Source organism: Podospora pseudocomata, assembly GCF_035222375.1.
Source record: "Podospora pseudocomata strain CBS 415.72m chromosome 1 map unlocalized CBS415.72m_1, whole genome shotgun sequence".
NCBI lineage: Eukaryota > Fungi > Ascomycota > Sordariomycetes > Sordariales > Podosporaceae > Podospora > Podospora pseudocomata.
In genome coordinates this window covers 4396588-4424360 of record NW_026946363.1, presented here as the reverse complement: position 1 = coordinate 4424360, position 27773 = coordinate 4396588, and the positions used below count along the sequence as shown (strand labels likewise).

At 51.9% G+C, this 27773-nt stretch overlaps 13 protein-coding genes and 1 non-coding gene across 14 annotated transcripts; 6 read left to right on the top strand and 8 right to left on the bottom strand.

The window, feature by feature from the left end:
• Positions 1–26: 26 nt before the first annotated feature.
• Positions 27–1286, bottom strand: QC762_115580 (Sirtuin 2 protein; the record flags this gene model as incomplete). The annotated part of the gene is made up of 1 exon (XM_062885977.1): positions 27–1286. One exon carries the CDS (start codon positions 1284–1286, stop codon positions 27–29), a length of 1260 nt encoding a protein of 419 aa, XP_062749005.1.
• A 656-nt stretch (positions 1287–1942) lies between these two features.
• QC762_115560 (uncharacterized protein) lies at positions 1943–3010 on the bottom strand (the record flags this gene model as incomplete). The annotated part of the gene is made up of 2 exons (XM_062885976.1): positions 1943–2834; positions 2982–3010. The coding sequence occupies 2 exons, from the start codon at positions 3008–3010 to the stop codon at positions 1943–1945; spliced, it is 921 nt and encodes a 306-aa protein (XP_062749004.1).
• A 202-nt stretch (positions 3011–3212) lies between these two features.
• QC762_115550 (uncharacterized protein) lies at positions 3213–5261 on the bottom strand (the record flags this gene model as incomplete). The annotated part of the gene is made up of 2 exons (XM_062885975.1): positions 3835–5261; positions 3213–3781 (listed from the first exon to the last, which is right to left on the bottom strand). The coding sequence occupies exons 1-2, from the start codon at positions 4592–4594 to the stop codon at positions 3213–3215; spliced, it is 1329 nt and encodes a 442-aa protein (XP_062749003.1). The 5' UTR covers positions 4595–5261.
• Positions 5262–6115: 854 nt separating this feature from the next.
• On the top strand, positions 6116–6804 carry QC762_115545 (uncharacterized protein; the record flags this gene model as incomplete). Its single annotated transcript, XM_062885974.1, has 3 exons — positions 6116–6149; positions 6343–6500; positions 6622–6804. 3 exons carry the CDS (start codon positions 6116–6118, stop codon positions 6802–6804), a joined length of 375 nt encoding a protein of 124 aa, XP_062749002.1.
• A 351-nt stretch (positions 6805–7155) lies between these two features.
• Positions 7156–8041, top strand: QC762_115540 (uncharacterized protein; the record flags this gene model as incomplete). The annotated part of the gene is made up of 2 exons (XM_062885973.1): positions 7156–7482; positions 7544–8041. The coding sequence occupies 2 exons, from the start codon at positions 7156–7158 to the stop codon at positions 8039–8041; spliced, it is 825 nt and encodes a 274-aa protein (XP_062749001.1).
• A 529-nt stretch (positions 8042–8570) lies between these two features.
• QC762_0014780 lies at positions 8571–8661 on the bottom strand. The gene has a single exon. It is a non-coding gene; the product is annotated as a tRNA-Pro (tRNA).
• Positions 8662–9360: 699 nt separating this feature from the next.
• On the top strand, positions 9361–9606 carry QC762_115530 (uncharacterized protein; the record flags this gene model as incomplete). The annotated part of the gene is made up of 1 exon (XM_062885972.1): positions 9361–9606. The coding sequence occupies one exon, from the start codon at positions 9361–9363 to the stop codon at positions 9604–9606; it is 246 nt and encodes an 81-aa protein (XP_062749000.1).
• Positions 9607–10143: 537 nt separating this feature from the next.
• QC762_115525 (uncharacterized protein) lies at positions 10144–10942 on the bottom strand (the record flags this gene model as incomplete). The annotated part of the gene is made up of 3 exons (XM_062885971.1): positions 10144–10480; positions 10551–10619; positions 10656–10942. The coding sequence occupies 3 exons, from the start codon at positions 10940–10942 to the stop codon at positions 10144–10146; spliced, it is 693 nt and encodes a 230-aa protein (XP_062748999.1).
• Positions 10943–12009: 1067 nt separating this feature from the next.
• On the top strand, positions 12010–12336 carry QC762_115520 (uncharacterized protein; the record flags this gene model as incomplete). The annotated part of the gene is made up of 1 exon (XM_062885970.1): positions 12010–12336. One exon carries the CDS (start codon positions 12010–12012, stop codon positions 12334–12336), a length of 327 nt encoding a protein of 108 aa, XP_062748998.1.
• A 176-nt stretch (positions 12337–12512) lies between these two features.
• Positions 12513–14501, bottom strand: QC762_115510 (uncharacterized protein; the record flags this gene model as incomplete). Its single annotated transcript, XM_062885969.1, has 1 exon — positions 12513–14501. The coding sequence occupies one exon, from the start codon at positions 14499–14501 to the stop codon at positions 12513–12515; it is 1989 nt and encodes a 662-aa protein (XP_062748997.1).
• Positions 14502–14710: 209 nt separating this feature from the next.
• QC762_115500 (uncharacterized protein) lies at positions 14711–15519 on the bottom strand. Its single transcript, XM_062885968.1, has 3 exons — positions 15279–15519; positions 15043–15212; positions 14711–14984 (listed from the first exon to the last, which is right to left on the bottom strand). Exons 1-3 carry the CDS (start codon positions 15471–15473, stop codon positions 14873–14875), a joined length of 477 nt encoding a protein of 158 aa, XP_062748996.1. The 5' UTR covers positions 15474–15519; the 3' UTR covers positions 14711–14872.
• A 1697-nt stretch (positions 15520–17216) lies between these two features.
• Positions 17217–17903, top strand: QC762_115495 (uncharacterized protein; the record flags this gene model as incomplete). Its single annotated transcript, XM_062885967.1, has 1 exon — positions 17217–17903. The coding sequence occupies one exon, from the start codon at positions 17217–17219 to the stop codon at positions 17901–17903; it is 687 nt and encodes a 228-aa protein (XP_062748995.1).
• A 4335-nt stretch (positions 17904–22238) lies between these two features.
• On the bottom strand, positions 22239–24616 carry QC762_115490 (uncharacterized protein; the record flags this gene model as incomplete). Its single annotated transcript, XM_062885966.1, has 2 exons — positions 22239–23444; positions 23501–24616. The coding sequence occupies 2 exons, from the start codon at positions 24614–24616 to the stop codon at positions 22239–22241; spliced, it is 2322 nt and encodes a 773-aa protein (XP_062748994.1).
• Positions 24617–25233: 617 nt separating this feature from the next.
• On the top strand, positions 25234–26618 carry MGR2 (subunit of TIM23 translocase complex; the record flags this gene model as incomplete). The annotated part of the gene is made up of 5 exons (XM_062885965.1): positions 25234–26043; positions 26131–26157; positions 26228–26257; positions 26315–26405; positions 26468–26618. The coding sequence occupies exons 1-5, from the start codon at positions 25995–25997 to the stop codon at positions 26616–26618; spliced, it is 348 nt and encodes a 115-aa protein (XP_062748993.1). The 5' UTR covers positions 25234–25994.
• Between the last annotated feature and the right edge of the window lie 1155 nt (positions 26619–27773).

Here is a 27773-nt window from a genome sequence, read left to right as displayed (position 1 = left end):
TGATAAGTGTCATGACACCTACCTACCTAAGTAGAGCTCTTAGTGCCCCCCGGTTGCTGGCCGCCCGCCTTCTGCTCACTAACTATCCTACCCTCCCCGTCCGGCATGTCCACTGGCTTCAAAGCGTTCGTCGTTTCCACCGAGACTTCCACCGTCTTCGTGATATCAGTGTTCTTCACCGAGCTCTTGATTGCCGCCGCATCCTCGCCCACAGGATCAACCTCATTAACCACCTTTCCCTCACCATCCGGCTTGTTCTCAGGATTCAAAGCATCCACATGACTGCCTTCCTTCTCCTTCTCCTTCTTTTCCCCCAAATGCAACACCTCATCCACCTCCTCCGCCAACTTGGCGACCTCATCATGCAAAGCCTCAACCCGTTTCTTTGCCCCCTGCAGCTGCCTCTCCGCCTCCTCCTCCCCAACCAACCCCCTCCACTTCTCCTCCAGTTCCTCCCTCCACCCGAGCTCATCCGCCAACCTCCTCACCCCCTCATCACAATCACCCAAAGCCAACACATCATCTGCCTGACACCCCATACTCCCCACCCTCTCCAGATTAAACAACACCCTCGGCACCCTCTCCGCCGCCAAATCCACCAAGCCCGCAAAAGGATGAACCTGCAAACTAGTCCCCATAACCAGCACCAAATCCGCCTCCTCCGCCATGTCCCTCCTGTCAAAAAACGCCTTTGGAAGCTGCTCCCCAAAAAAGACAATATCCGGCTTCACCAACCCCTTACACCCCCCCTCCTCACACCTCGGCACCTCCCCCCGTGAAACAAACTCCCTCATCTTGCCAGCATCAAACTCAGTCTTGCACTCAATACACCTCTGACTCGCAAAACTCCCATGCGCCTCAATAATCTTCTCCGCCGGAATCCCCGCCTCCCTCTCCAAACAGTCAATATTCTGAGTAAACAACTGATGCAACAGCCCCTTCTCCGCGAGCAGCCTGACAAAAACATGCGACACCGTCGGGTGGTAATTCCCCGGGTACAGCTCCTTGGCCAAGACATAAAACGGCCTAGGGTTAACCTTGAAAAACCCCAGATCAAACACCGCCTCCGGCTCAGGCAGGTCGAGCGAGGCAAGGTTCGCGTAGAGACCCGTGTCGGGGGAGCGGAAATCGGGGATCCCGGCGGCGGTGGAGATGCCCGCGCCCGTCATGACGACTATGCGCTTTGCCCGGCCGGAGAAGATGTATTCTGCCACCGAGGCCAGGGAGCGAGACGACAGGGTTTTGGGAGGGGTGTCCTCGTCGATGACGGAGTGGTCCTGGCCCATTTTGCCTTTGTTTCTCCCGCCGCCGCCTTTCTTTTTCTTCTTTTTGGGTTTTGGTTGATGATGGGCCGACTTGCCTTGGACTGAGAAATCGTTAGACCCGGCGTAAGAATCGTCAAAGTGGTCGAAATCGTCGTCGTCGTCGTCGAAACGTGGCCCTTTGGTGCTGTGGTTGTTTGTTGCGCGAGGCCGGTTCTGATGTGAGTGGCGGCCTATTTTGGGCGATGAGTGGCGGCGGTGATGGCGCCGGACGAATGAGGGGAAAGTGATGGGAAGGGGGAGAGTTTTGTTTGGTGAAAAAGGGTGAGTGAGTATATATGACGCGAGGACTTGAGACAGTCTATGTAGCGGGCGTCAAAGAAGGCGCAAGGATCATAAAAGGGGCTGGGTTGATGAAAATGGCTGCCTTCACTAGACGATCCTTTGGTGGCTCGCCGGGTTACATCATCACCGAGGTGAGGTGAGTGCTTATCTCGTAAAAGATTGGAGATAGCCGTTGTGGGGCAGACAGCATCTTGATTGAGGGTTAGGGTTATGGTGCCTTGCGCTCCATCATCTCATTCTCAACGATTCTCAGTGGTTCCTCAAGACAACGTAAGACAACTATAAAGAAGTGAAGCCAATTTGAAAGTCAAGATTGGCCAAATAAAATGAACTCTCTAAGGCAACGCCCTCCCCTCCCTTGTAGCCTTCCCAACCTCACTCCCCGTCTGATCCTCCGCATACCTCTTATACACCCCAATATACTCCTCTCTCTCACTCCAAGTCCCCCTGACCGTTTCCCTCCCCATAACAGCCTCATACCACCTCTCCCACCTCTCCCAAACCTTCCTCTCTCCCTCCTCCAACCCCTCCCGCTCCTCCCTCTTCGGAATGCCCACCCCGCCCTCCTTATAATGATCAATCAACCACAACCTCCCGGCCCAAGGCAAAAAGCTCACATCCACCAACCCAAAACCCCCTTCACTAAACCACCCCTCCCCCTCCTCATCCATCTCCCTCACAAAAGTCTTCAAATTCTCCAAAAACTCCTTCCTCACCCCCTCAAGACTATAAGGCTTATCAGGCGTATGCTGCATAAACCTATACCACCCCGCCACCAATTTCTTCTCCACAAAATTCACCCACAACCTCGCCCTCGCCCTCTCGTAGGGGTCCCATGGCAGGAGCTTCGTCCCAGAGTTGTACTGTTCGTCCAAATACTCGCAAACAATCACGCTTTCGTACAGCACCCGCTGTTTCCCCTCTTCACCGGGAGGTAGGACAAGCGTGGGGATGAGACCGCGGGGGTTGAGGGCGAGGAACTCGGGGGATTTGTGGTAGGGGTTGATCTCGATGTATCGGTAATCGATCTCCTTTTCTTGGAGAGTGATCCAGGCTCGTTGGACAAAGGGGCAGAACCAGCCCGCGTAGAGTTTTAGAGGGTGATCAGCCGAGTGCTGTTTCGCAAGGGCGAGAGCCGGGCCTGTAGCGGAGGGGGAGATGGTTGTGTCGACTTGTTGGGGAGCCATTTCCATTACGTTTTGTGGTCGCGAGTAAGCGTGTGAGTGGCTGAGAGGGATGAGATGTGAAAGATGAGATGAAAGCTGCGCTGGTAAGTTTTGGGGAAGATTGGAGTGCGAAACTGTCAATGACGTACCAGCTCAAAAAAGGCGGGGATGCGGGGAACTCACCTTGAAGGAGAAGGTCGGTCTTCACCGCAACCACGACCGCAACTTAATGTGCATGGCTGGACTAGGTAGAGGAAAATAATGTATGTGGACTTTGAGATATAGATCTACAAATAGACAGTATTATATACAACCGCAACACCGAGGATCAAAAGAACAAGGACACCTCACACGCGGGCTTCTTTCAACGCCGTGCTGTTCCACCTGCCGCCAACGCCGGGCTACACTATCATACCTGCAGTACTCGAAGCCTTCACTTCTAACCGTACCACCTCACACTCGTGTTGGTTGTATCCGTAGTCATGGTCGTCCTTGCCTTGGCCGGAGGCGGGGGCTGCAGCTTGGGCACAGCCATCGTTCCGGGAATCGTAGACCCAACTTGTCGTCTCTCATTCTCGCGTCTTTCAGCTTCGGAATACATGGGACTAGGGGGGAACGCGGGGCCCTGAGACTGTCGGGGTGTCACGATACCGCCCAGCCAGGTCGACACGGGCTTCTTTGGGGTCCTTGGGGTGAGATGCCCAGCCAGGGCAACATAGGCCTTTTCGTCGATCATGTTGGGGTGGAGCTCCTTCTTGTCGGGTGGGTACCCTCCGTAATATTCCATGTCATTCCCGTTCTCGGCTTGATATGCCGCCTTCATGAGATCATCCATGATGGCCGTGTTGGTTTTCTCGTTGATTTTAGGGGGTGCTAGAGCAGCATCCGAGTCGTCGCCGTCTTTATCTTTCTTCCATGGCAGGACAATGGCGGGCATGAAGGGTTGTCCGCGATCACGCCTCCATTTGCGCCAGAAGAAAGCCGCGCCGATCAAGCATCCAATGATGGCTGAGTGCTAAGGTTAGATGCTAGTTACCGAAGTGAAATGTCAGAGAACCTACCAAGCGTGCCAATAATGATGCCTGCTGCCGCACCTGCGTTCATCCTGCTTGGCGATGCCCCGAGCTGTTCCTGGTCAACTGTAGCACCGCCAGTTGCCCCGGGTGTTGGGGAGACTTCGGGTAGTGCCAAAGGTGGCAAAGAGGTTGGCTCCGCGGTTACCGATGTCAAAACGTCGTCAATGGTCGGTGTGCTGGATGCCGAAACAGACTCGGTAACGGTGCTAGAAGACTGAGTACTCGTGCTGGAAGAGGTGATGGTCGCAGATGCCGTAAGCGAGCTGGATGAGCTGCTTCCGGTAGGAGCAGGGCCATCCACGGAGGATGTCGATGTGGACGAAGAGCCGTCGACGGGAGGTGGGGGGACAGCATTTTCCTCCTCTTCGTCCTCATCCGGCGAATCATCGTCGCCTGAGTCGATGCCATCAGACTCTGAAGTCAGACCATCATCGACGCCGCCCTCATCGGCACCCAATGTCCCACCAGGGACGGGAGCGGGGGTACCGGGAACGGGCAGTAGACTAACCCCAGCGCCAGCCCCTACCGTGGGAACGGGAAGGAGAGGTCTTGGTGTGGGCACCGTCGGTACATCATCCTCGCCATCAGATGAATCGTCTCCAGAGTCGTCCCCAGAAGTTTCGCCATCCGAGTCCGAGGTGTCTTCCTCCTCCTCGATTTGTCGTCGAGTCCAACGCCTCTCGCGGCTCCTCATTTCCAGCCACGCATGGTTCCTCCTGCGATCACCTGGTCCTGTAACCCTCATCTTGCCGTTTTGTTGCTGTCGTTGTGAAATATACCAGCACTGTCATCCACGATCCAGCGTCGTCGGTTCCTGTCCGATGAGGAGGGTCGTTGAAATATGAATACAGTTAATGAAGGAAAGTCAAAAGAAGGGAATCTAAAGAGGGACAGTCACAGCTAGCCACAATTGCAGACCAGCTGCCCTTTCAAAAAGTGAGAAGAGGAAAGTGAAAGAGACGGAAAGGAAGCAGAGAAGGGAAATTCTCACGAAACGAGTGGCGCCCAGCAAAGGTAATAAGGCGTCCTCCATCACCTTGGAGTGCACTCAAAACACCAAACACTCACCCCTGGGCAGTCCACCCACCACTGATAATCGGGTATCTCGGCGCGGCTGATACAGTTCGAGTTCAAGGGACCACGAAGAAGGAACCGAATCCGGAAGTTCTCAACGCACAGGCTCTCATGTTCACCAATCCTCTGCCTCAGCCAGAGACGCAAGTTGCAGCGATGACCCCTCTCGAAGGTGTATCAGACGGGGGTGCATGGTGAGACGGCAGCATTGCCAAGCCAGCCGCAGTTGTGAGAGAACTGGAGCGTCCTTTTGCGAGGTTGGCTGCCATTGCGTGTCAAAAAGCAGCAGGCCGATCAGACAGTGATCGGCTTGTGCAGCCGGATGGAGGTGGAGAAAGGGGAAGAAGTCAAAACGTCGGCTTGTGGGACCCCTGTGAACAAGCCACCTCCGATTGGCCCAGCTCCAGCCCAGGGCCCTGCGCTAGTGTGGCGTAACACTACCAGATCCCAATCGGCAGGAGGACAATGTTCGTTGATGAAGCACACGCGACCCATTGCCGTTCTTGCCGTTTCCCTCGTCGACGACTTCCTATCATTCCTGTCCTACCACGACGTCTACGACCACACAGACACCCGAACTTTCTGTCCCGTTTTATTTTCCATCGGCTGCGCCTTATCGGATGAAGCTATTCTCACTCTCCCAGACCAGACACCTTACGCTAGGTACCTAGCTGTTTTGCAGCTTTGGCCCCGCGGTTTCCTATGAACACACGGAGACCAACACCCGTTTGATCTTGTTCGACTTGCTGTTTCCAAGAATCACAATCTGCAAAAAATGTCCTCGGCTGGTCTCCAAGACTTCAACCAAAAGCCAAGTCGAGACAAGAAAACAGCATCTCTCCACTGGGCCAGCGCCTGTCGGGCCCAGACCGCTGGGGAAAGTCGAGCCGAGCCTTGGCAAAGCTTGCCTTTTCTCCGACACTTGGCCCTCAAAGCACAGGCCACATCGGATATTCCCATGCTCCCTTGCGCCTCGAAGCCAGTTGGGCTGGTCAACGACCCCGTACTATCCCCCAGTCCATAAATTATCATCTCATGGCGATAATATATGAGCCATCATTGGTAATGCAAATTCGCCCACTCTCGTCTCCCAAGATGCCCACATCAACCAGTGTGATCTCAAACCGATGGGGCTGTGTACTCGAAGCATTATTGGCATTATTAGCTAATCTGGACAGCTATTAGGCCATGTATGGCGTTTCCGGGGGCATTGCAACTAATAGAGGGTAACTGCTTCATTCTGACCTCTTTTTCTTGAGCAACAGATGCCGATGGGTCTTTTTTTGGCTTCGCGTTCCCGTACGTCGGGTGTGCAGCACGTTTAAAGGGAGACGGCGCTTATGCTGAATTTAACTCGGACGGATCAGATGACCACTGAAGCTCTCCCACCACCACTCTCATTTGACTGACCGCTCCCAGATAGGGATCTCTTCCGCACCAGAGTCTCAGAAAGCCAAGGAGTGCCCAGGAGCGCCAATGTAAAACGCCGAGGAAAGGTGTGGGTGGATCGCCCTTGGTATCAGATCTGTGGAGTTGACCCCAGCTCGACCCCTGGTCGGCAACATCATCCAAGGCAAGTCGAGCCTAAACATGCTGCCTGCAGGTCAGCTTTTGGCAGCACCAGCGAATTACACCGTGGCAGCCTCATCTCAAGACCTCTGTCATGTGGAGTGGTGACAAAGCTTATTCGTTTTCCAGTGCCTCCATGTTACGCCAAACGTCCATTGCTCATATAGAGCGAGTCTTGGCCCTTTTCCCAACATGCATCTTTCCGCATTCGCGGGCCTCCGGGCAGTGCGGCCGCCCCTTTCTTCGGTTGAACTTGCACGACTGGCCCCTACAACCCAGTTGACAGCAGGCCAAACCACCACTCCCCAGTGAAGTCATCTGGTCAATCCCTTGGCGATGTTTCGATCAGCTTAGCTCTTAATGAGATTTTCCCGATAGGAACTTGTTCGGTCATGAGGGAGGATCAATATAAGTACGCCTGTATGGCCACCATGATACCGGGCTTTCATTTGGACATTCCTTTCATCATCAGCCTCACCAGCAGTTGTTCCATTCCCCAACCCGACCTTCTTTCTTCCTCTTTTTCCTCACAACTTCATTTCTTGGTTGGCTGGTCCATTCATTCATTAAAACTTACGAGCTTCGCAACTACCATCACATTCCTTGACGTCTTCTTTCTTTCCATAAACAACAAGACAACACACACCCAACAAAGCCTCCAAGATGAAGCTGTCCTGCGCTCTCTTCTCCGCCATCCTGGCCCTCTCCGCCTCTGCCCTCCCGGCCCCTCACAACGGTGGAAACTACGGTGGTGTTTCCGCGGCTGACCGTCGTGGAAGAAATGCTTCCCGTGTCTCTTCCTCCGCCATCGCCTCTGCCACCGCCGCTCCAACAGCCACAGCTGTCCCTGCTACCCCACCTCCCGCCGCCGGCGGTGGTGAAGGCGGTGAAGAAGGCGAAGAGAACGAGGTTGAACAAGAGGCCCAGTTCGGCGAGGCGGTCGAACTAGGCGGTGGCAACATCAAAACCGATACTCTCTTCCCTGCTGGCGTAAGCATCCCCCTTCCCCCCGAATGACGACCCTATCAGAACCAAAACTAACAACTCCTAGACCAACGGCGTCTTCGAGGTCGAATTCCAAAATCAAGAAGGCAGATCCATGATCGTAACCGAGAACAAGTCCCCTGCCGCGCCTCCCCCCGGCTTCAAGGCCCTCGAGCCAGTCTCGTACAAGGTCGCCATCGCTGGTGGCGGCACTGATGGGCTGACGCTGCAGAAGATTGACTACATTCTTACTGCTGACAACACGCTTGATATCAGCGCTGGTCAGATTGGTCGCTTCTGCCCCGAGGCCAATGGATTCGTCATTGGTGCTGGTGTCGGCGAGTTGGAGTTTGAGCTCGAGGAGAATGAGCTTACTCTTACTGTTGATAGCTTGGTTGGCGAGTGGGGCATCTTTGTTCCTGATAACGCTGCTGCTGGCGGTGCTGGTGCGGGCGTTGGAGCTGATGCTGGTGCTGGAACTGGAGCTGCCGGTGGCGCCTGCGGTGCCGGGACTACTTGCCGGGCTTTGCTTGACGCCCTTCAGCGTCTCAGTGGCCGTGCCTAAGGGGTTTTAAGGGTAGGTGGTTCTGTGGACTGCCAGTGTACAAGAATTTGGGGAGGGATTGGGGAGGGAATGGGGAGGTTGATAGGAAGAAGCTTTTTGGTGAATTTCAATCGGTATGGGAGTTGGGAGTGAGCTTGGGAGTGGTAGTTTGGGTTTTGTGAATATTTCTCAATGGATACGACTTGGCTGATGACATTTCAACGTTCAAGTTTGCTATGTGATGGTTTTCAAATCTCTTGGTGCACCGTTGTAAAATGAAGGTGAACAGAGGCCTGACTTTTCGCGTTGTTATCTTGAACCATCTTGACTACTTCTCGGGGGGAACCACCGTTGCATTAACATGCTAGGTACATTTTCTTCAAATGCCAGAATTTCATCAAACGATGCTACTCTATCTTCATCATGCTTCCTCCATATCCCTCAGAGTACTCCCCTAATACGGCATTCCAATAGATGTGTTACACAGGTTGCAGACTCTTTCTAGCGGCATAAGACGAATTTCTGGGAATCAGCGTCATTGAATTAGAAAGGGCCGCTGGTCTAGTGGTATGATTCTCGCTTAGGGTACACCCTAAAGCATTGCTTGCGAGAGGTCCCGGGTTCAATCCCCGGGTGGCCCCAATTCACCTTAACTTTTGCATATTTTTTATTCTGCTTAGTAGACTGTCTCTACAGTCGTGTTTTTGCCATTGTTCACGTCAAACCATTTCTGTTACTTGCTGCCATCCCACACTCAATGGGTCAGGTGGACTGAAGCCTCATGACATGCCGAACGGCGACACCGAGAAACAGGCAGTGGCGAATCGAGTCACCTCTACCCCTAACCCCGAATTGCTTGGCCCGGACCCTGAAAGTGCCTTCCTTGGAGCAGCATGACGTCATAAACGTGGCAGGTGCTCGCCTTTGTCACACCACACCGGGAGCAACCACACAGACACAACTCGGCTCTTTTGGGCAGATTGGCAGGCGCACACACCGAGCGGGCGCACAAAAAAGGAAGGATTTTTTTGCTCTTTCTGGTTCTATATTTATCAGCCGTCACCTGTTTATTCAGACCTTCTTTTGACAACCTTTCCTCGACAACACCACGCTTTCACAACAACACCTACACGATCTCACACAGACTATTTACATACCTCGGTGGACTGGAAGAAAACATCGTCATCGTTCTACCTGCGACTTCCTCGAATATCATCCTTTTCCCAACAGCCCAGCGAGCCCCAAACCCGCCTTCCTTACTGGGGCCACCACCATAGCAACCCCTATCTCAACAAAGAACCCCCTCCCTCCCTCTTTCCGCGGGATCGAAACAGAACAAAATGGGCAAATCCTACGACTCCAAGGCCAAGGTGGCGGGGCAAAAGCCGCAGAACTGGGACGACGAGATCACACACAAGTACTGCGGCGCGGTGGACGTCGGGCGGACGGGCAAGTCGAACAAGGCGCAGCGGTGCCAGCAGTGCATGATTATCAAGGCCAGCATGGCCAAGGAGGAGAGCAGGGAGACGGCCTCGAGAAGGAATGAGAAGATGGGGTGGCAGGCGGGGAGTTTGGATTGGCAGTGATGTCTTTTTTATTCTTTTGACTCACTGTGGTAGATTCGATTGGGGGCCAGTGGCATACAGCGGAGGATATTGATGGGTGGATAGAGCGAGATACCCTTTTTTTTTTTTTTTCGACAAGTCTTTGACGGGATGGTTGACGCTTGCTTTTTCTTTTGGGAGTTATTGGCGTTGGGGAAGGGGATGTTTTTTTCCATGGTTACATCGTTGGTGAAGGGCACTGGGTTATACACATGGACAAAGAGGGGAGGTTATGGTCATTGATAGACCACAGGCATCAAATGGAATAGAACCGCTTGCCTTCTCTTTTGGTGATTTTGATGGTCGACAGGAATGTAAATGCATTGCATCTTAACGTGCTTGGAACAAATAACAGCGGCAAGCACAGAATCTACTCTATGTTCAGGCTCATGCATTTATACAAAATCCATAGCAGTAAGCACAGTCCTCCTCTTTTTTATGTTCTACATTTACTCTTACAGCCAAGTCCTAAATTCCTGTCAGCATGCCCCATTCCATCATCACCAAGATCAAAAAAACTCACCACTCAAGATCAACCTGCCCGGGCGGGCTCCCGTCTGTCAGCGCGTCCCACGCGGCATGGCTAAAGTCGACGTGGCCGGCGTCGCAGCTGGCGCAGGTGTCCTGGACGGTGACGGTGATGGTGTTACCTTCGCCGCCGACGTGGTGATGCGACCCCTTGTTGGTGACCTGAATCTGGCGGCCGCACTCGGAGGCCTGGTACCGGTGGTGCATCCAGTCGTTTCCGAGGGCGACGACGAAGGCGGAGTCGTCGTGGGAGGTGCCGCAGGAGCCGACGCGGCCGTCTTGGGTGTAGACTGTGCCGATTCCGGAGTGGAGGGTTTGATGGGGGGAGCTGGGGGAGACAATTATGTCAAACATGGATGGGTAGGGGGTGGGGGTGGCGGGAACACGGGGTAACGCACTGGATTACTAGATTAGTGAGGGAGTAATCCTCCCAGGTGGGATCGTCGTCGTCATCGTCGTCACTTTCCCAGTCGCTTTCGTCGTCGTCATCGTCGTCACTTTTCCAGTCGCTTTCGTCGTTCTCGTCCCATTCACACCCCTCGTCGTTTTCGTCTTCGTCCCAGTCCTCGTCGTAGTCGGGGTATTCTTCGCAGTCGTAGTCTTCATCTTCGTTGTAGGAGAACCATCCTGCGTGGGGTTCCCAGCTGTCGGTGTCGTCCCAGGTGCTGTCTAGGGAGGAGCGATGGAGGGCTACGTCTCGTTGGGCAATGGGGGCTGGGAGGGAGAGGGTGGGAAGGGCGACGGAGAGGGTGAGCAGAGCTGCTCGAAGGGCAAATGATAGGGGGACCATTTTGGGTGACGACCGGATTGAATGAGTGAGAGGTAATTAGTAGAATGAAGAAAATTACAAACAGGGGATTTTAATGGTGGCCATCGGGGTCGAGACGGGTGGTAAAGAGAGTGACCTGAATCGGTGATGTTTTGTAAAGAGTGTGTAGGCTGACAAGCTAGGCAGCGACAGGAGGGCCCCAAGACGAGGGAGCCCAATGGGGGGGGGGCTGGAAGGGAGACGGGATTGGGAGTGGGAAGCGGTCTGGGGGACCGACGGGAGAAGGGAGGTCTGTTTTAGTATCATTGTTGTCGAGTCTGGAGATGTAATTGAAGAAACATCTCTGGGGAATTGGGTTGGGAGAGACAGGGGTTGGCTTTGGTGTTGAGATGGAGGATTCTAAACATCGAAAAGCTAAGCTGGGCTGGTATTCATCAACCACTTCTGCTTGGTCTAAGGCATGATATTTTAGTGAAGATAAAGCCTATTTACATCTTGTATAAGTGAGGCTATCTGTTGCGGACCTTGGTGGTGAGATCTCGGATGACTGGTACATGGCTTGCAGCGATGCAAGACTGGGCTAGCTTTGATATCCGGAACTGCGGTCACGGTGGGGAGTACCAAAGGGTCTTTGTACTCTAGGGTGAACTGTAAAGAAGTGCGACGGGGACCCTCGAGATCTGGTCCTCACCCCCTGAGCTGACCTCACCTTGGTCTGAATAGGTATTACTCGAGGAAGCTGGTGGTGAATCTCACCCTGGTATATGCAAATACACCGGCTATCAAGAGGCTCGCTCGAGGGTCAACCGCGTTCAACCCTTTTGCGTTCTTCACTCCTGCTCATATTGACACCCCAATGGCCCAAAAACGAAGTCACTCCCCATCCTCGGGTGGGATGAACACAAAATGACGTGAATGACGTCAGTCTAGCATCGCTCGTGGCAAGCTCACCCTCAACCGCATCAAACACCCACAAACATCTCGCCAAAATCGCAATTCACTCAAACCAGGCAAGAACATCACAGCCAGTTCAAGAAACACCAAAACCCAAAGTTTCACCAAAGCCACACCACAAAAAAAACGCCACCATGTCCAACCTCCTCAACACCGACCAGACCCAAAAGACCGCCGACCAGACCGCCGGCGGTATCACAGCTGGCATCTCCGGCGCCGGCAAGACAGTCACTTCTACGCTCGGCAACACCCTCGGCGGAATCGCCAACACAGCAGGTGGCGTCGTCGGCTCGGCAGGTCGTGGATTAGGCGACACTGTCAACTCTGTCACAGGAGAGACTGGCCGGCCGATTGGCGATGGACTCAAGAACATCACGGGCGGTATTGAGAAGGGCGTGCAGGATGTTTCACAGGGCGTGAAGGATACGGGGGAGTGGAAGACGTCTGAGGGATCTTCGTAAGGGTTTGTCTGTAATAAAGGTCATGAGCCTGTGAACTCCTCGCTTCTATCGCCAACAATAAAGCAATGCTCTTCAACTTTGTATGCTCTCTCTTGTCCAAATGTGTGTCTCGAAACTGTAAGTATCCAAAAAATGAAAGCGAAAACGCCGTGGATGCCCCATCACATGCCAAAATATCACCACCCAAACTTCTCCACTGCTATCCGGACATTCTTCCCTTGTCTGACAGCCCCGGCCACAACGTTTCTCACAACTCTGTTCAAGCCATCGGGACCAGACACGAGCACGCTCGAATCGCCTTCGGCCTCCTGGATCCATTGACCCACAATCCCATGCACTTCCGGTCTGCCTGCATCCATGGTTGGGGGAGGCACGACCAAATCCAAACCCAGCGCGACGAGGTCGTCGAGCTGCTCCTTCGGAATCCATTTCTGGTGCCAGTGCGAGTGCGTAACCCAGAGCATGTGGACTTTTCTCCCTCTTGCCTTCTTCTGTTTACTCGAGGACGGCACTTGCTTATCTTCATCTTCCTCGGAGTCTGTCTGAGATGCTGCTTCGTGAAGAAGCGCCCACACAAGCGGGAACGTCACTGCGATCCCGCTACCTCCTGCCACCAGTATCACATTGTTGGACGCTCTCAGCATACTCAACGCATGCGGCGAGCCATAGGGCCCATCCAGCTGGACCTCTACCCTTTTGTGCGTCTTGGCGTGCTTGAGCAACTGCCTCGTGAATCCGCCGGGAAAGTTCCCGAACTGGGCTCTGATCAAGAGACTGAACCAGGCATGTCTCCCCCCTTCTTCTCGTTCCACTCCCTTGTCAGGCGCGGCTGAGGCGATTGTGAAAGGATGCGCCTGCAACGCATAACTCCGACCCAAAGCTGGCACCGTCAAGAAGACATGATCCGTCGGCTCCCAACCTGCCAAAACACCATTTGCCCCAGGGAGAACATCCCAATCACCTGACACCAAGTATGTCTCCCCATCTAGCACCGTAAGATCCATTTCCATGGCGACCCGCTTGATGCTCATCCTCCACACAAGCCTATCGAGGAGGAAAATAGCCAAAGCGATGATTACGTAGGGTCGACTGGTGTAAAAGTGTCCCCAGAGAAATCCGAGTGCTGCGACCTGGAGAATGACATGGGAAGCGAGGAAGAGCTCATACCATCTCTGTCTGAAGCTTCCCAAGCTGGTGAAGAATAACAGTTCGTAGCTGACAAAAGTGCCGATGCCGAACAAGATGAGCGGGTGGGTGAAGTACGCCTTTGGTGACTGCGAGGCCAGAAGCCAGTCTTCTGCGATAACGAACTGGTATAGAAGCATGCTGATGAAGTGGACAACGGCAACGAAGCACATCCATTCTCCCACTCTGCGGTGGAAGATGTTGAGAGCTTCATAGCTGTAGCCTGTCAACCGACGTAAAGGTTGGTTCTTGGCTGACAGGAGGTAGAGTAAGGGGAGGTTGACGATGAAGAGGAAGCCAGCTTTGTCGGCGAAAATGAAGAAGAAGGACCATTTCATCGGGAGGCGGTAGAACTGAATGAAGATGTTAAGGGCAAGCCAGGAGAGAATGAAGAGGGTGGTGCCGATGGAGGGGAGGACACGGTTGATGATGGGAATTGGTGGGGGTTGGTAGAGAAGCCATGATCTGAGTCTGTTAGTGACACGGTTGGGTTGGAAGTGCTTTGCTGGCTGTGAACTGGCTAATAGGGGAAGGCGTTCGAGGTCAACGTCTACTTCGTCTTCGGGGCTTTTAATGTGGGTTGTCTGAGGGAAAATGGTGGTCGAGGATGATGACGAAGGCGTGGAAGTCCCTGATTCATCAATCTGGCTGTTTTCGGTTGCTGTTCTTCCTGATGAAACTTGCTGAATAGCCGTCCATTTTTGCTTGTCTCGCTTCTGCTCCCGCCAGTGCAACACTGCAAGCACCGCGATTATACAAACAATAAAGACATTATAACTCGCAGCTATCGCTCTCCCCTCATAGATGGCGATGATAAGCTGTCGAATGTACTCTAGTTGCTCTGGTGTCAGGCCTGCCAAAGGGTCACCGGTGCCCGTTCCTTCATCGAGGGCGTCTAGCGCGTCCTGGCAATCGATGGCGCGGATGAAACCGGGCAACAACCGCTGCGCTGGGAGTGCGCAGAGCTGTGCGCGGCTCATCGTTCCCTTCCACAGGAGGGGAGAGATGGATCGATGATAAGGATCCGGATGTAGTGGAACGGTAATAATGAATGATGTTGATGAGCGAAATGAGGGGTGTTGCCAGCTCGCTCAGCAATGATCTTATCAGATGATCAGATAAAACTCGAGCGCCGAGGTGCGGAGAGAAAGCGATGACTGAGCGACAGGGGTCTGTGTCTTGGCAGGCTTGGGTGGGAAAGGTGTCTTGGATTTTTCATGATGCACAGCACACGATTTGAACTACGTATTTGCTTTGATATTGACTTTGGTGAAAACCAGTAGAAACGAACGAAGTCCTCACCAACAACCAGCAAAGCATCTACCTACTGCCCACAAACAGTTCCTACAACCTACACAGCAACATAAATGGCTCTGCAGTCGTATCCCTGACCATCCCTGTACAAAACACCCTGGTTATCCTTGCGGATGGTGAAAGGGCGCGGGCGTCCATTGTTCCCACTCCTAGAAACAAGGGATTAGTAACTGTTTGGCAGTCTTTTCTGGGAAAGAAACTACGTACCCAACCACGGCAAAGTAGGGGAACTCCTGGGCGTTAGCCACAATATTCCAGGTGAAAGTGACGCCAGTCGGGAACCTGCAAGAGCCAGTGGAAGTCTCCCACTTGGTGGGGCCGTAGCAGAGGTTGTTGTTGGAGGGGATGCGGCCACAGTTGGAGATGTTGGGGCAGTACTGGGTAAAGGGCTTGGTCAGCTTTTCTGTGATGCCGCGATTGTTCAGGGGCGGGAGTAGACTCACAACAACAGGGTGGTATGTATTCGGGTTGGATGGAGGGCCGCAGTTCAAAAGGTAGACTCCCTCTGCAGCCTGGCGCTTGTCCACCTCGGAAGCATTGGCGGCCGGGATCTCAACATCAAAAGATGAGATCGGCACAGGGTTCGCCAGGGCAGAGCCCAGGAGCGTGGCGAGAGTGATGAGGGAGAGGGCAACCATTTTGATGGGGGGTGCTGTGATGGAGGGGGAAATGGATAAAATGTTTGGCGTCGAGATGCGGATGATGCTTCTAATCTTCCCATCATGCTGACCAGAGGCAGGTACTTATGGATATCGAAGACTTCCGACGGCGACCATTTCGATACCCACAGCAGATGATGCTACCAAGGGTTGAATACCAGCCTCGAGTGGAGTATCAGTCTTGGAGGTCTTGGGATGTTACAACCAAGTCTTACTTCACTTACTTCACCGCAGTTGTGTAGTGGAGTTTCAGTCCTGGAGTATTACTCAACATTCCTCGTCAGCTTACAGAGACATCCACCCACAAGAACCACCTTCCTTGTTGAACAGACGAGGCCACCAGAACAGTCTTGACTTTGGTTCTCGCTCTCTCTTAATGAACGAGCATTCCTATAATGTATCGGATGGAAAAGCCAGGAGTCTTTATTGAATCGAAGGCGTCTTCTGTTTCCACTGTGCCCCGATTGCTCTTATAATGGTAGAGCAATGATTGATTCTCGTTTCTCTACACAGCACTCATACCAGGACCTCATCTCCACTATCCCCTTATCGAACGGCCAAGATCGGGCCCCATTATGATCAGGACTATCCACCCCCTATGCTCAGTAAGGACCTGCATGATGAGGCTCAATAGACCACTGTTATAGCCGGCTTACTACCCTGACTAATATGCACGTCGGTTAAGTAAGCACGATGGAAAGCGTTTGATGTGTATTGCCTGTTTGGCTTGGCTTGGTTAAACATGCCCGTGTTTGATTTGGGGTGGTTTGCCCGGTGCCGGGACCATTGGGCAGCAGTCATCACTTGTATTTTAACCGACATTGGCCCAGCTTCCTCACCGGTTTCCTCGTTTCTGGTTCATTGTTTACTGTGACTTCGTCTATCAGCATCATTATGATATGAATCTGAAAGATTACAGCGTTTATCCAGCCCGGTGGTACTTGAGGATTCAGGGGTTCAGGGGCTATGTCAAGACAACATTCCCTTCGTGGAGGAAAGAATAGCTAGCTATACGCACCAGAAACCTAGTGTATATATTAATTAATGAAACCCGAACTGGTCTCCTACCGCTCGTTATACCGTTGACCGCAATTTTAGTTGATTCTTACACACTCGAAATCCATCGTAAGACGGTTGCATCGACTCAAGGTGGCATCAAGACAGGATACATCTTTTAGACATTGGCTATCTGATTTTCAAAAGCAAATTCCCATATCTAAAACATGATGCTAGTTTGAAGGCTGGGTTTCAATTCTTGAGTGCACACGATGAGTTGCACCTAGGCAAGGGGACCTAGCAAGTGAGTGTTAACATTGGAGTGATGATTTCTAACTTTTGGAAACAATGCATGGTTTGAAAAAAGAGTTGGTATCCAGGACGCTTACATGACAGCTGCTTCAGTGACAACAACATTGTCGGTTCTTTGTCCATTGTTCGCAGAAGAACAGCTCCTGAGCGCACAGAACAACACCAATGTTCAGATATCAACACTTGTTTTGTAACGCTACACCCATCCCCAATAGAGGTATTTAAGCAGAGTGGAAGGCGCCTTCGGTCAGACGAAGAATTTCCCCGCCGCCATTTTGATAGACATCGAGTGTGAAAGCTGAGCAAACTGACTACATCTTCGAGTTCCGCCTCGACCCAGTACCTCAAACTCTTTTCTGCACTCTTCGACCACTACTAACAACTCGCCCTTCCACCATCTTGCCAGACTTAGACATGGCTTCCAACAACTCTTTGTGGCTGTCTGACGAGGAGTCAGACCCCTCCCACGGGGGTTCTTGCTCTACCGTCATTCACCACGGCCTCCCAGCGTCCAACGCCAACAATTCTCCCTCCTCCGAGTCCACCATTACCCCTGACTCCGATCAGGGCGGCAGCCTCCTTGCTCTTAGCTTTTCCAAACGGACAGTTTTGGCAGCAGGTAATGAGCGAATCCTTCCACCACGCCGACAAAACCTTCCGAGTACTAACTCAACACAGTCCTGGGACACCACGGCCGACACCCCCACGTCCCCGCGCAAAACCACCATAAAAATCGTTGGGCCTTCGCTCGCCGAGCTCCACGCCCGCCGCAACTGGTACAATGCTCGTTTCGAACAAGCCAGAATCGACCACGAAACCTCTCATGCCCGCGCTTACGCCGAGCAGGAAAAGGAGTGGCTCGACGGCGAGCTTCGACTCGAGAACTTTGTCACCGGCCAGGCCTGGCTAGACAACTTCGGCGAGAGGCACACGAAAAACAAAGGTGCGGCGCAGGGCAAACGGGTGTGGACGTGCTGCGGTTGCGAGTGCTACAACTCCAGGCACGAGCACAAGTGCTCCCATTGCCGCGTGCATGTGAAGTGCGGGGAGTGCGAGAGGCGGTACGAGCAACAGGGTAGGTTCAAGATCAATCTTGACTGAGTCGGAAACAGGAACTTTGGTGTAGAACAACATACAGTGCCTGTTTGTTTGAAGGGGTGATATCTGTCGGATTGTGTGTGTCAACTGGTGTTTTGTAGAGAAAAAGCGAAAATCACAAAAAGAGCTCGTAAAATCTTAAAAATACAAGGAAAAAAAAACCCTTCAAAGTGCGTTTCAAAAGTGTTTACGTTCGAACACCTTTTTTTTTTTGGAATAAACAATGTTGTTGTTCTAGCACAATGCCCATTTTCGGATTGGTTGTGAAACAATATGCGTGTAAGTTGCGAGTCTTGCGAGTGAGTGAAGATTGAGGAAATATGAGCTTGAGAAGTAAGTGTCTTGCGTAAGGAGTGAGGGCTGAGAGGTGAGATATGATGAGTTGAGTGGTCAGAGAGAGGTAAGAGTGAAGGTCAAAGTGAGAAATACATTCTGAGTGAGTATTGAAGAAGGTGGGTGACATGGTGGGCAACAGTTTGCTGAGCCGTGCCTGCTGAGGGTGATAGATATGGATGCCTGACCCCGGTCTGAAAGAGGAAGGCACGATGGGAAGAAGAACGATCCAATTTGCCTATCATTAACAATTTGACACTACAGGTACTTAGGCTCGGATGTCAACAATGAATATTACAACTTCAGCTTCTCCCACCACACCCCATACTAAACTCTGTCCAGCACTTTCGCACCATAAACCGCCCGCCCTTCTCTGCACCTGGCCACCAATCAACCCAGAGTCCCAAGGCGGTCCCTTTTTTTTCTCTTCTTTTTTTTTTCTTTTTTTTTTTCTTTTTTTTTTGGTTACGCCATCCACGAGTTTGCTTTCCAAGGCGGATTCGGTACCAAACCATCCCTCATCCCCAGCAGATTTTCAGTTTTGTGATAAGAACCAAAAAGCTAACCTACCTGGGTACTACTCATCACACCAGCTGGGCCTTGAGCCAAGATCAGCAGCCATTCAACATCCTCAAGCCACACGATATGACGTCCATTCTATGTTTGAACAACAACGACTGATTGTTTTGAGAGCGTTACACCAGATGGATGGTCGAAAATTCATGATTGTAATTTTTCTATTGGAGGCTTTCCGATCATTGACTTCCAACACGGAGCACATGCTCCGACTTTTGACGTTATCCATCCTCTGCACTCTGCAGGTACCAGGAAAAAACATGTGTGATACAGGAATCATTGGAGATAGAAACAATGGTATGGATTTTCTAGGGCAGAGCTATCGTGCGCTCTGCTGCTTCACCCATGATCTCAACACCAAGGTTTTCTGTTTTGGCAGGAGGTTCGAGTATCACGCATCGACCGCGTCACTCCTTCAACATCATTTCACCAAGTCCATAGCCGAGAAAAGATCGCCTTTTACATTCACTTGTCAATTCTACACGACGCAATACGATTGTGTTCAGTCTTCAAAAATATGGCCTAAACCAACTCGCACTTATCACATTCTGTGGCTCTCCAAGAATGGCAGGTTATCAGTTCAAATCTGGCCGAGTACTCCACCATCAAATAAGGCCTCATGGTCAAGCGGTCTGCTCAGACAATCTCAAAGTCTTGCACAACCAGCATGTGAACTAACATGGCTTGCTATCTAGGTTTCGGCCACTCAGCAGTCACACTCCGCTTGGCTTTGGAGGACCTTTCCACCCGAAGACAAGACACCTACCGGTTTCGGTACTCGGCGTTTCAGGTGTTTGGGAGTTGCAGGAATTTAGGAGCCACAGCCGCCTAGGTGTTTAGGAGTTCGGTACTGGCGTTTAGGAGTTACAGGCGTTTGGAATACGAACAACTCGACGTGGTACGACGACACTCCTTGTGTTACACGTTAACTGGCCAACCGGCCACACTACGGCCCAATTACTATCTACCTATACGTCGAGAGTTAGTAGTTAGAAGTAAAGTAGATAATTAAATACCTCGTGGTTAGTAAAGGTTTTAATAATCGTTAAAGTTATAAGGCACGGATTGTTCAGTAATAAATAGCTATATATCCTTCGGATCTATTTATATTCCTAGATCTTCTTTTTTGTTTTTTACTAAGGACTTCGAGGCTATTAAAGATTATTAGCTGAATTGAACTACTATGACAAACCCTAATACCCAGCCCTTGTCACACCTTGGATATATTACGATTCACGATACTGCCACACCACACCCCAACGGCACCAAATTTGCTTTCTTCAAGTACATATATTACAGTACCGAAATGACCTCGACAGACAACACCATGCTCTGGTAGCAAAGAAAATTTTCACCTCCTCGGCAGGGTAGGCAATAAGCCAAGTTAAGTCAAGCTTAGGGTCTGACTTGGCTTGCATGTCAAGTAAGTAATTACTTGGCTTATTGCCCACCCTGCTCAGCCGGGGCCAGAGCGTGACGACAACACGTTGATGAGATCGGTGACGGGGATATGTAAGTACCATCTCCTCTGAGCAGACCGCGAGATCACACATGCCTTCCTTTTTTTCCCCAGCCGTTTCTTTTTGGGTCGTGAATGGGCACAAGCATATTTACAAGCCAACATATCAGAGCCACCAAACCTGAACCCCATCATCAACTCTAAAGGGCAGCCGTCCCCCACATATGCCGCAAAACCAGTTTCCTTGGCCTTGATATTTCTCAGAAACTGCGATGATTTACCACTCATCTTCAACAAGCTGTGTACAATAAATTAAGAGAGAAAAAAAGCACAACGGAGATGTTCTGAGACTATTACGCGGTTGATATACCACAATGAATATCTGACGAAACTATTCGCCAATCTACTTACTTCAGAATGAACGTCCTTGAAAGAGCTACTACACAAGTTGGCATCTTGCGATATGGACCAAGATTATGCGCGTAAACTCGTGTGTCTGCGGCCAAGATACGTAGATTGGTAGCCTTTCCCAAAAATCAACCCAACATACCTATAAACTCAGCCTCATGGTCAATGAAGTCTAAAGCTAAATACAACAACCATATCTAACCCAAAACAAAAAACTTATTTACCAGCGCGCCAAGTCCCCCACGTTTCTCATGGTCAAGTGGTCCGAGCCTTTGCCGAAACTCTCAAACTGCACAGCAACCTTGACCGACACGCCACACATACACACCCCAAGATTGGCCAGTTGGGGGGTCCAAGTAAGCTCAGCTTGCAACAGAATTTGTTGGATCATTGCCACAGCGTGCTATGGCTAATCTCGTTTGCTTAAAAAATATGACACCCCGTTTGAGGGGGTTTGATGGCTGTTGTTTCAATTTGCACAACAACAAAGATGTTTTCCCGCCGCCTTAGAAAAGTTTGCAGTTTATAGCGATTCGCCTACGGATGGATAGCTACGAGTAATTGCAGTTATGGTGAGTTGCCCCCGTCCCATTCCCTCAGAGGCAAGGCCGCTTGACATGGTCACTTATCACCAAAACATCAAGACAGACAGACACAACCTTTCAAAGATGATTCATCGCTCCCATTCCCCTTATCCTACTGCCCCCTCAGCCAAGCGCCAGCAGCAAGGTAGGTATGTTACACATACTCATGATCACATACCATACGCAAACCGTACGTTTACACGCATCACACACAGCTTCCAGAGAATAACACCATCCATTCCATTCCTTTCTTGTTAAAGACCCCTACCCAACCCAAACCAATCATCATGTCCTAGTATAACCCTTCATTATCCCTTTCCCCCGCTACACATCCAAATACAAACCACACAAGCTCAACAAGTAAAAAGCTCCAAATTTCAAGTGCTCAACAAGCAACCAACTCCCTCATACATACCTCCGTACAATCCCAACCCATCCCCAAAATTCAACAACACCCCAAGAGAAGCACCAAACATAGATTTGCAACAAGCCGAGAAAATCGAGACGCCTAGAATTCAAAGGTTGTTACATGTACAGAATAAAAATGATTTTCATTGGAGAACAAGAAAAAAGCAGTTATAACAGAGAGAAAAAAGAGAAGTTGATTGGCTGCGAACCCGCTGTTGAGAGTGCGTGTTTGTGTCGGTGTAAACGCTACGTTAAAAAAAAACATAAAAAAGCCGAAGAGTACCAGTTTATACGTTCCAAAAAATGTTGTTGTGTGACAAAGGAAAACCCAAGGTTCAAGAAGTCCAGTTCTGTTCCGTCGTCATCTTCCCCCAAAAAAGCTCAGAAAATAGGTACGTAGGGCGTGGTGGGCGAGAGGCGATTAAAAGTTGTTCTTGTGGTTGTAAATTTGTCTTTTCTTGCTCATAATCATCATGTCTTTTTTGGTTGTCCTTGGGTGGTGGTCGTCAAGTTGGTTTGTAAACTGTTTTGTCGTGTGACTCAGCGCCGCCGCCATCTCCCAAACCTGATCTACCGGTTTGGGTGCGGCTGCAACTGCCAATCGTTGATGTACCCCATAAGCCCCATGCCAAAGAGCACAACCCCAAACGCGGTCGCGTACGGTAGTATTTGTATTATCGCCAGAGGACGCTGCCCATCACCCTGCACCGCCAACGCGCCCACCGAGTTGGGCTTCACTGTGACTGATCTCGATACAGGCGAGATATCCTCAGCGTCGTCCGCTTCGGATGCCGCACCGTCGATCTGCGCGTGGGGTTTGGTCGCGCTACCGTTGGTAGTGTGCTCCAGCTTTTCCTCGGCCCTTGGGCTTTGGCTCCGGCCACGTCGTCTGGCCTCCCTAGACCGTGACCGTGACTGCTTCTCCGCTGCCCGCTTCTTATCCTCCTCGTCACGTTGGCGAATCTGGAGGACCAGTTCTGCCAATGTTTTGCTGCCAGCGTCTCTATCAGCCTCGGCCTTCTCAGCCCGAGCGCGGTAGCTCTCCATGTGCTCCTTCATTTTGGCCATTTCCTGGGCCATCGTATCGATTTGAGCCTGGTATGCTGCTACCATAGCCGCGGTCTTATCGACCACCGGCGAGTAACTTCCTGGTTCAGGGGTGACGGTCACCGGGTCAACTTCGGCTGGTGTTTGGGTTTCCGCTGGGGGGTTGAAGGCCTTGTCGAGTTCAGAATGACCATTGACAAGAGGAATGCCCGCAGAGCCATTGACCTTCACATGCGTACTCTCCTCGTTCATTTTCTGCATCTGACCCTCGACCAGTAACCGTGCCTCGCGCTCCCTGTTCAACTCTTCTTCCAAATCCCGTGCTTTTTGGCTGGTTTCGTCAAGAGCCTTCTGGGCGTTATTGAGCTGTTCTGTGAGTTGCGAAATGCGGAGGCTGTTGGTGTTATCAGGAAGAATGGGTGAGATGTTTGCGAGTTTGGGCTTCTCTGTTGGGCCTCGCTTCAGCGACGCAACATCGGAAGATCCAGGGCGAGCGGCATCTGGTTTCTCTGGAAGTGGTTGTGACGGGGGAGGCGCTGGCGGGTCGGAAAACCTCGTTTTCCCGCCATCGGATCGGAAAGAGACATTTCCGTTGACAAAACTCTTGGGGGCTTCTGGCGCTTCAGGTTTTTCCAAGTTCTTGACATCGTCCTTGGATAGCAGAGCGTTGAGGAATTGGCCTGTTCTAGCAATATCAGCTTGTTGCTGTCTCGCATTCCGAATCTCGGTCTGCAAGTAAAAGTTAGCGATGATTAGCTTTCCCTCAAACTCGGGAACAAACATGCCTGGAGCCTCTTGATTATGTGTTCTGTGGTGATACTCTGCCAATGGTATGGACGCTGTTGAGCTAGGTTTCCTGCAACTCCAGCGTTACTCGGAGATACGCGACTCCCTGCCATTGCTGACTGATTTGTTGGTCGGCCTCGGAATGGAACACCACTGAGCTGCATCATTGGATTGTTGGAAGGGTCCAGGTCTCCAAAGCTCATTTCCATCACATTATTGGCTGGCGATATGAATCCGGCATGCTCAACCTTGGCGGCGACTTTATGATGAACAACGGTCTTTTGGTCCTCGCTAACAATGTCAATACCAAGTTCAAGGTGGTCAGCTGTTTGCAGTTCGTGCGGCTCGGATTCTCTATTTTCAGGCGACAGCCGGCTCCCGTTGACAAATGTACCGTTGGAGGACTTGACATCCCGAATAAAAATCTTGCCGCTGGGGTCGGCCCAAATCTCGGCATGTTGTCGGGATAGCACTTTGCTGTCAAAGAATCCGTTGACAGGTGTTGGGACCGTCTTGTTATTTGTTTGCCGTCCAATACGCAGGGTGTCGGGGTAATAGGGAACCGAGATGGTCTTGCGTTCGAAGCTGCCGTTGAGAGAAAGCAAGTAAAGGACAGGTTGCCGGCCTGAAGCGGCACCATCAGGGCCTCGTGGGAGTCCATTGGGAGCCATCAGTTGATTCTGTGGTGTTGCTAGTATCGATTGTGGTGGCTGTAGTGATGATGCACCGTTGACCCCGTTCGCCATGGGTGGTCGAACCGATGATGTTCTGGCAAATTCGTTTGTTCCTTCGGTTTTGGGATTTGGCCATGGGCCCTTTTGCTGGGGCCTCTTGCGTGGTGCACCGTTTGGCCACGCACCCGGGTCGCCGGCGGAAGACACAGAACCGCCGTTCATTTGAGAACTGGCATTGGAAGTCACGGTGGATGTCGACCCGTTGGAAGACGTCGACGAGACCGACGACGACGAGTTTGATCGCGGCAGAGTTTTGCGAGGCATGGGCATGTTCACTCCTCTGGCATCTTCCGAATTGATCGTGTTAAGAAGCTGGCCTCCATTCATCCATCCCGGTCGGTTGAGGTTTGGAAAGCTAGGGGGACTCGCAACAGCCGTCATGGGGACGGCGTGGGCGATGGTCGGGGCGGTTGGCGGGTAACGACGAGGGGGGGAGGGGAGGACAGCGAGCTGTCGCGGGCGAGCTCCCCGGCGAGTTGGAATGAGAAGCCCCTTTCGGCCTTCAGCAGAGTTGACGACAAGAAGGAGCGATTGATCTCTGGCAGCGGACCCACTCTAAAGGGTGCGAGGTGTCGTCGCAACCGCCCTTGTTGTGTGGAGTTGTCGAGATTAGCACTGACGTCGAAGCGCAAGTGCTGGCCCGGTCGGGGGTCTGGGGACGGGAGATGGGATCGCGCCGAGAGCCGACGCGCACACCCGGTAAGTCGGTGGAAAAGCGTATTCAAAAGACGGGCAGAGAGACGGGAAACGAGGCTGGCAGCGATGCCGGTTTTCGCGGTGCGTTCGGGGTGGCAAGCACGATTTCGGAATGCGACTGCGCCAGGAGGTGAGGTTGACAACCTTGAGAATTTGAGGCAAGGTCTCTCCTGGCCTGGGCGTTGGCCCTCGAGAGGCGCTTAGCGAGCAGAATGCGGGCCGCAGGGTGGTCTGCGCGCACGCGTCCCCTGTTTTTCAAGCCACCTTTGGCTTTTCTGTCTGGAGTCGTCTTTGACTGCTTTGATGGGCATTTGCTCAGTACCGTCCGTCTTAATTTATTAATACCTATACACGCTTCAGTTGACAGCTTGTTGGATTCCCTCTCCAGACCCTCAGTCATCCCAACTGACTTGACTTGGGCTAATAGCAGTTTGGACTTGTGACCATGACTGCCCCTCATGAACGAACTACTATGTCACGTGAGAACTGGCTTGGAAGGGGGCCATCTCAACAACAAGCCACTGTCTGCCACAACAGAAGAGTTGAAAATGGTCCGAGCGTCTGATGCCGTTTCCCCCCGCCTCAAGCCGCCTCGAAGTTTGAGAGAGAACATAAAGACTGCTCCTCGTTTGCTTTGTGCCCATCACGTTATTTGCGTTCCTTTACCCTTCTAGAACAATATCCTGATGAAGAAACATCTGTAGATGCCATCATCAAGCTCTTCGATGTGTTCAATGACATAACATGGCAGGGAGCATCTAGCGTCACTGCTACCCCAGATTAATCAATATTTATCCACGTTAGCTATTAGCGGGGAAATCCGTCATAATTGTAACTTTGCAACTTGCCTAGAACTGACCGCTTTCCATCGGCAAGGCTGAAGTAGCATCAATCCCCGTCCGTGCACCCACATTTTGCCCACGGCAACATCCAACTGTCGATATCGCATCTGACCACCAGTGCTTGCGCTGCACCTTGACCGTTTTCTGTCTCGACTTTTAGCACAGCAGCAGCTCGGTTGAAACCACCAGTTGACTCGGATTAAACACCCCAGTAGCACAAAATGCCCCCTCCTCCTCAGCATGGCGTTGGACAGTCAAACGTCGACAAGTGTATGCCAACAACCCCGCGGGACCCCTCACGGAGATGGGCAGCGACAAGGACATGGGATTGGGCTATAGGCTAACTTGATGGAATAGTCAAGATGGGAATGTTGATGGGCGGCAGTAAGTTCCCGCCTTGGGCGAGTAGTTGTTTTTAATAGCACTTCAGAACGCTAATTATCGCATTGCACAGCGGTCGGCTGCATCATCGGCTTCATCTTTGGTATGCGCTGCCGCTTCGGCCACTGAGCATTTTGAGATGATGTCTAATTCAGTCTAGGAACCGTCAACATCTTCAGATATGGCGCAGGGCCAAACGGCATCATGCGAACACTCGGCCAGTACATGCTGGGTTCCGGCGCGACATTCGGGTAGGCTGCGGTCTTGCTGCTGTCTGGAGAATTATCGTGGTTAACACATCTTTGCCTTCTAGATTCTTCATGTCGATCGGCAGTGTTATTCGGTCGGATTCGTCGCCCATCATTCAGGAGGCCTACCTCCGCGCGCAAAGACGCCCAACTATCATGGCCTCCGGCGCATTCCGTCCTTATCAGCAACCCGTTCGCCGCAGCAACGACAACTAAAGAAACAAGAAACAACGAAACAAAACACAAGTCCGTGTCTTTGACACATTGTATATATGGATCGCTCGGTGGGGCGAGATGGGAAGGCGTTTGGAGAGGGTGGACACCCCCGGGCTGTTGTGCTATACATCACCATGTCTGTGCAGCTGGGAAGCACTCTGATATTGAGCATATTACCAAGCTAGCCAGGATCAAAGCAAAATCTCTGGAACCGCAAGGCTTTGCGGATTATCACTGGCCAAATTAATTCTTTGCACTCGACCAACGATTCGGCCAACTCCTCGTCAGCGGCGCTGGGAGGTGAGGAGATGGTGACGGCATTGACTGACCCGAGGATGCAGAATTACACACATTTGACTTTCTTCGACTGTTCAGGAATGCTGCCAGAACCTGTCCCTTCGCACTTTACACTTGACCGCACTTTTGTGGTGTCACCATCGAGGTGCTGTTCTTTTTCTACGCGTGGTCTTTTGTTCTCTTCTCGGAAATACGAAGTGTGTGAAACAGCGATTTGGAGTGTTGGGCGGGCAAAGTCCAGAAGCTCGATTTCGTCCCGGAACGGAAGAGACCTGTTGTGTTGCACCGCCGTATCTTGGTCTGTCGGACAATTTTAACCTGCATCCCTGGACTGCTAATTACCGAGGGAAGCATAGGCTAGCTGCTGCAGGGAAGATCTCCAAAATCGATAGGCTCGTCTCCCCCAGACAGTCAACTGCCGTCCGTCGTCTCTTCACGTCGAAGCAGGCCGCCGCCTGCAGACGCAACTGACACCTGTAGACACTAAGGCAGCTCGATGGTTGACAGCAGCTGAACGCACCCCCTTTTTGAGAATCGCTTGGTTCCTGTCATGGTCGTCGTCAACGCCTTGCGTGGAGTCTCTATCGATCTGTCCATCTTTCCACGCCAGCCTGAATAACCTACTCGCACAGCAAGGCAAGCAACTGCCCGTGTTGCATGGAAAACGAACAATTCATCTATGGACGCATAGACGAACATCTGGCTGCACGATGGAGATGAGGGTATCCTGGTGGCCGTGGGACGTTGCGACTGAGACACCACAAGCGGCCTTCAGTCCGTGTCCGACCTCCCGCCCAAGTCCGAGCCCTAGTTTTTGAGCAGCCACAGCTCGGCCGAAGCTTTCACAAGGACTAATGG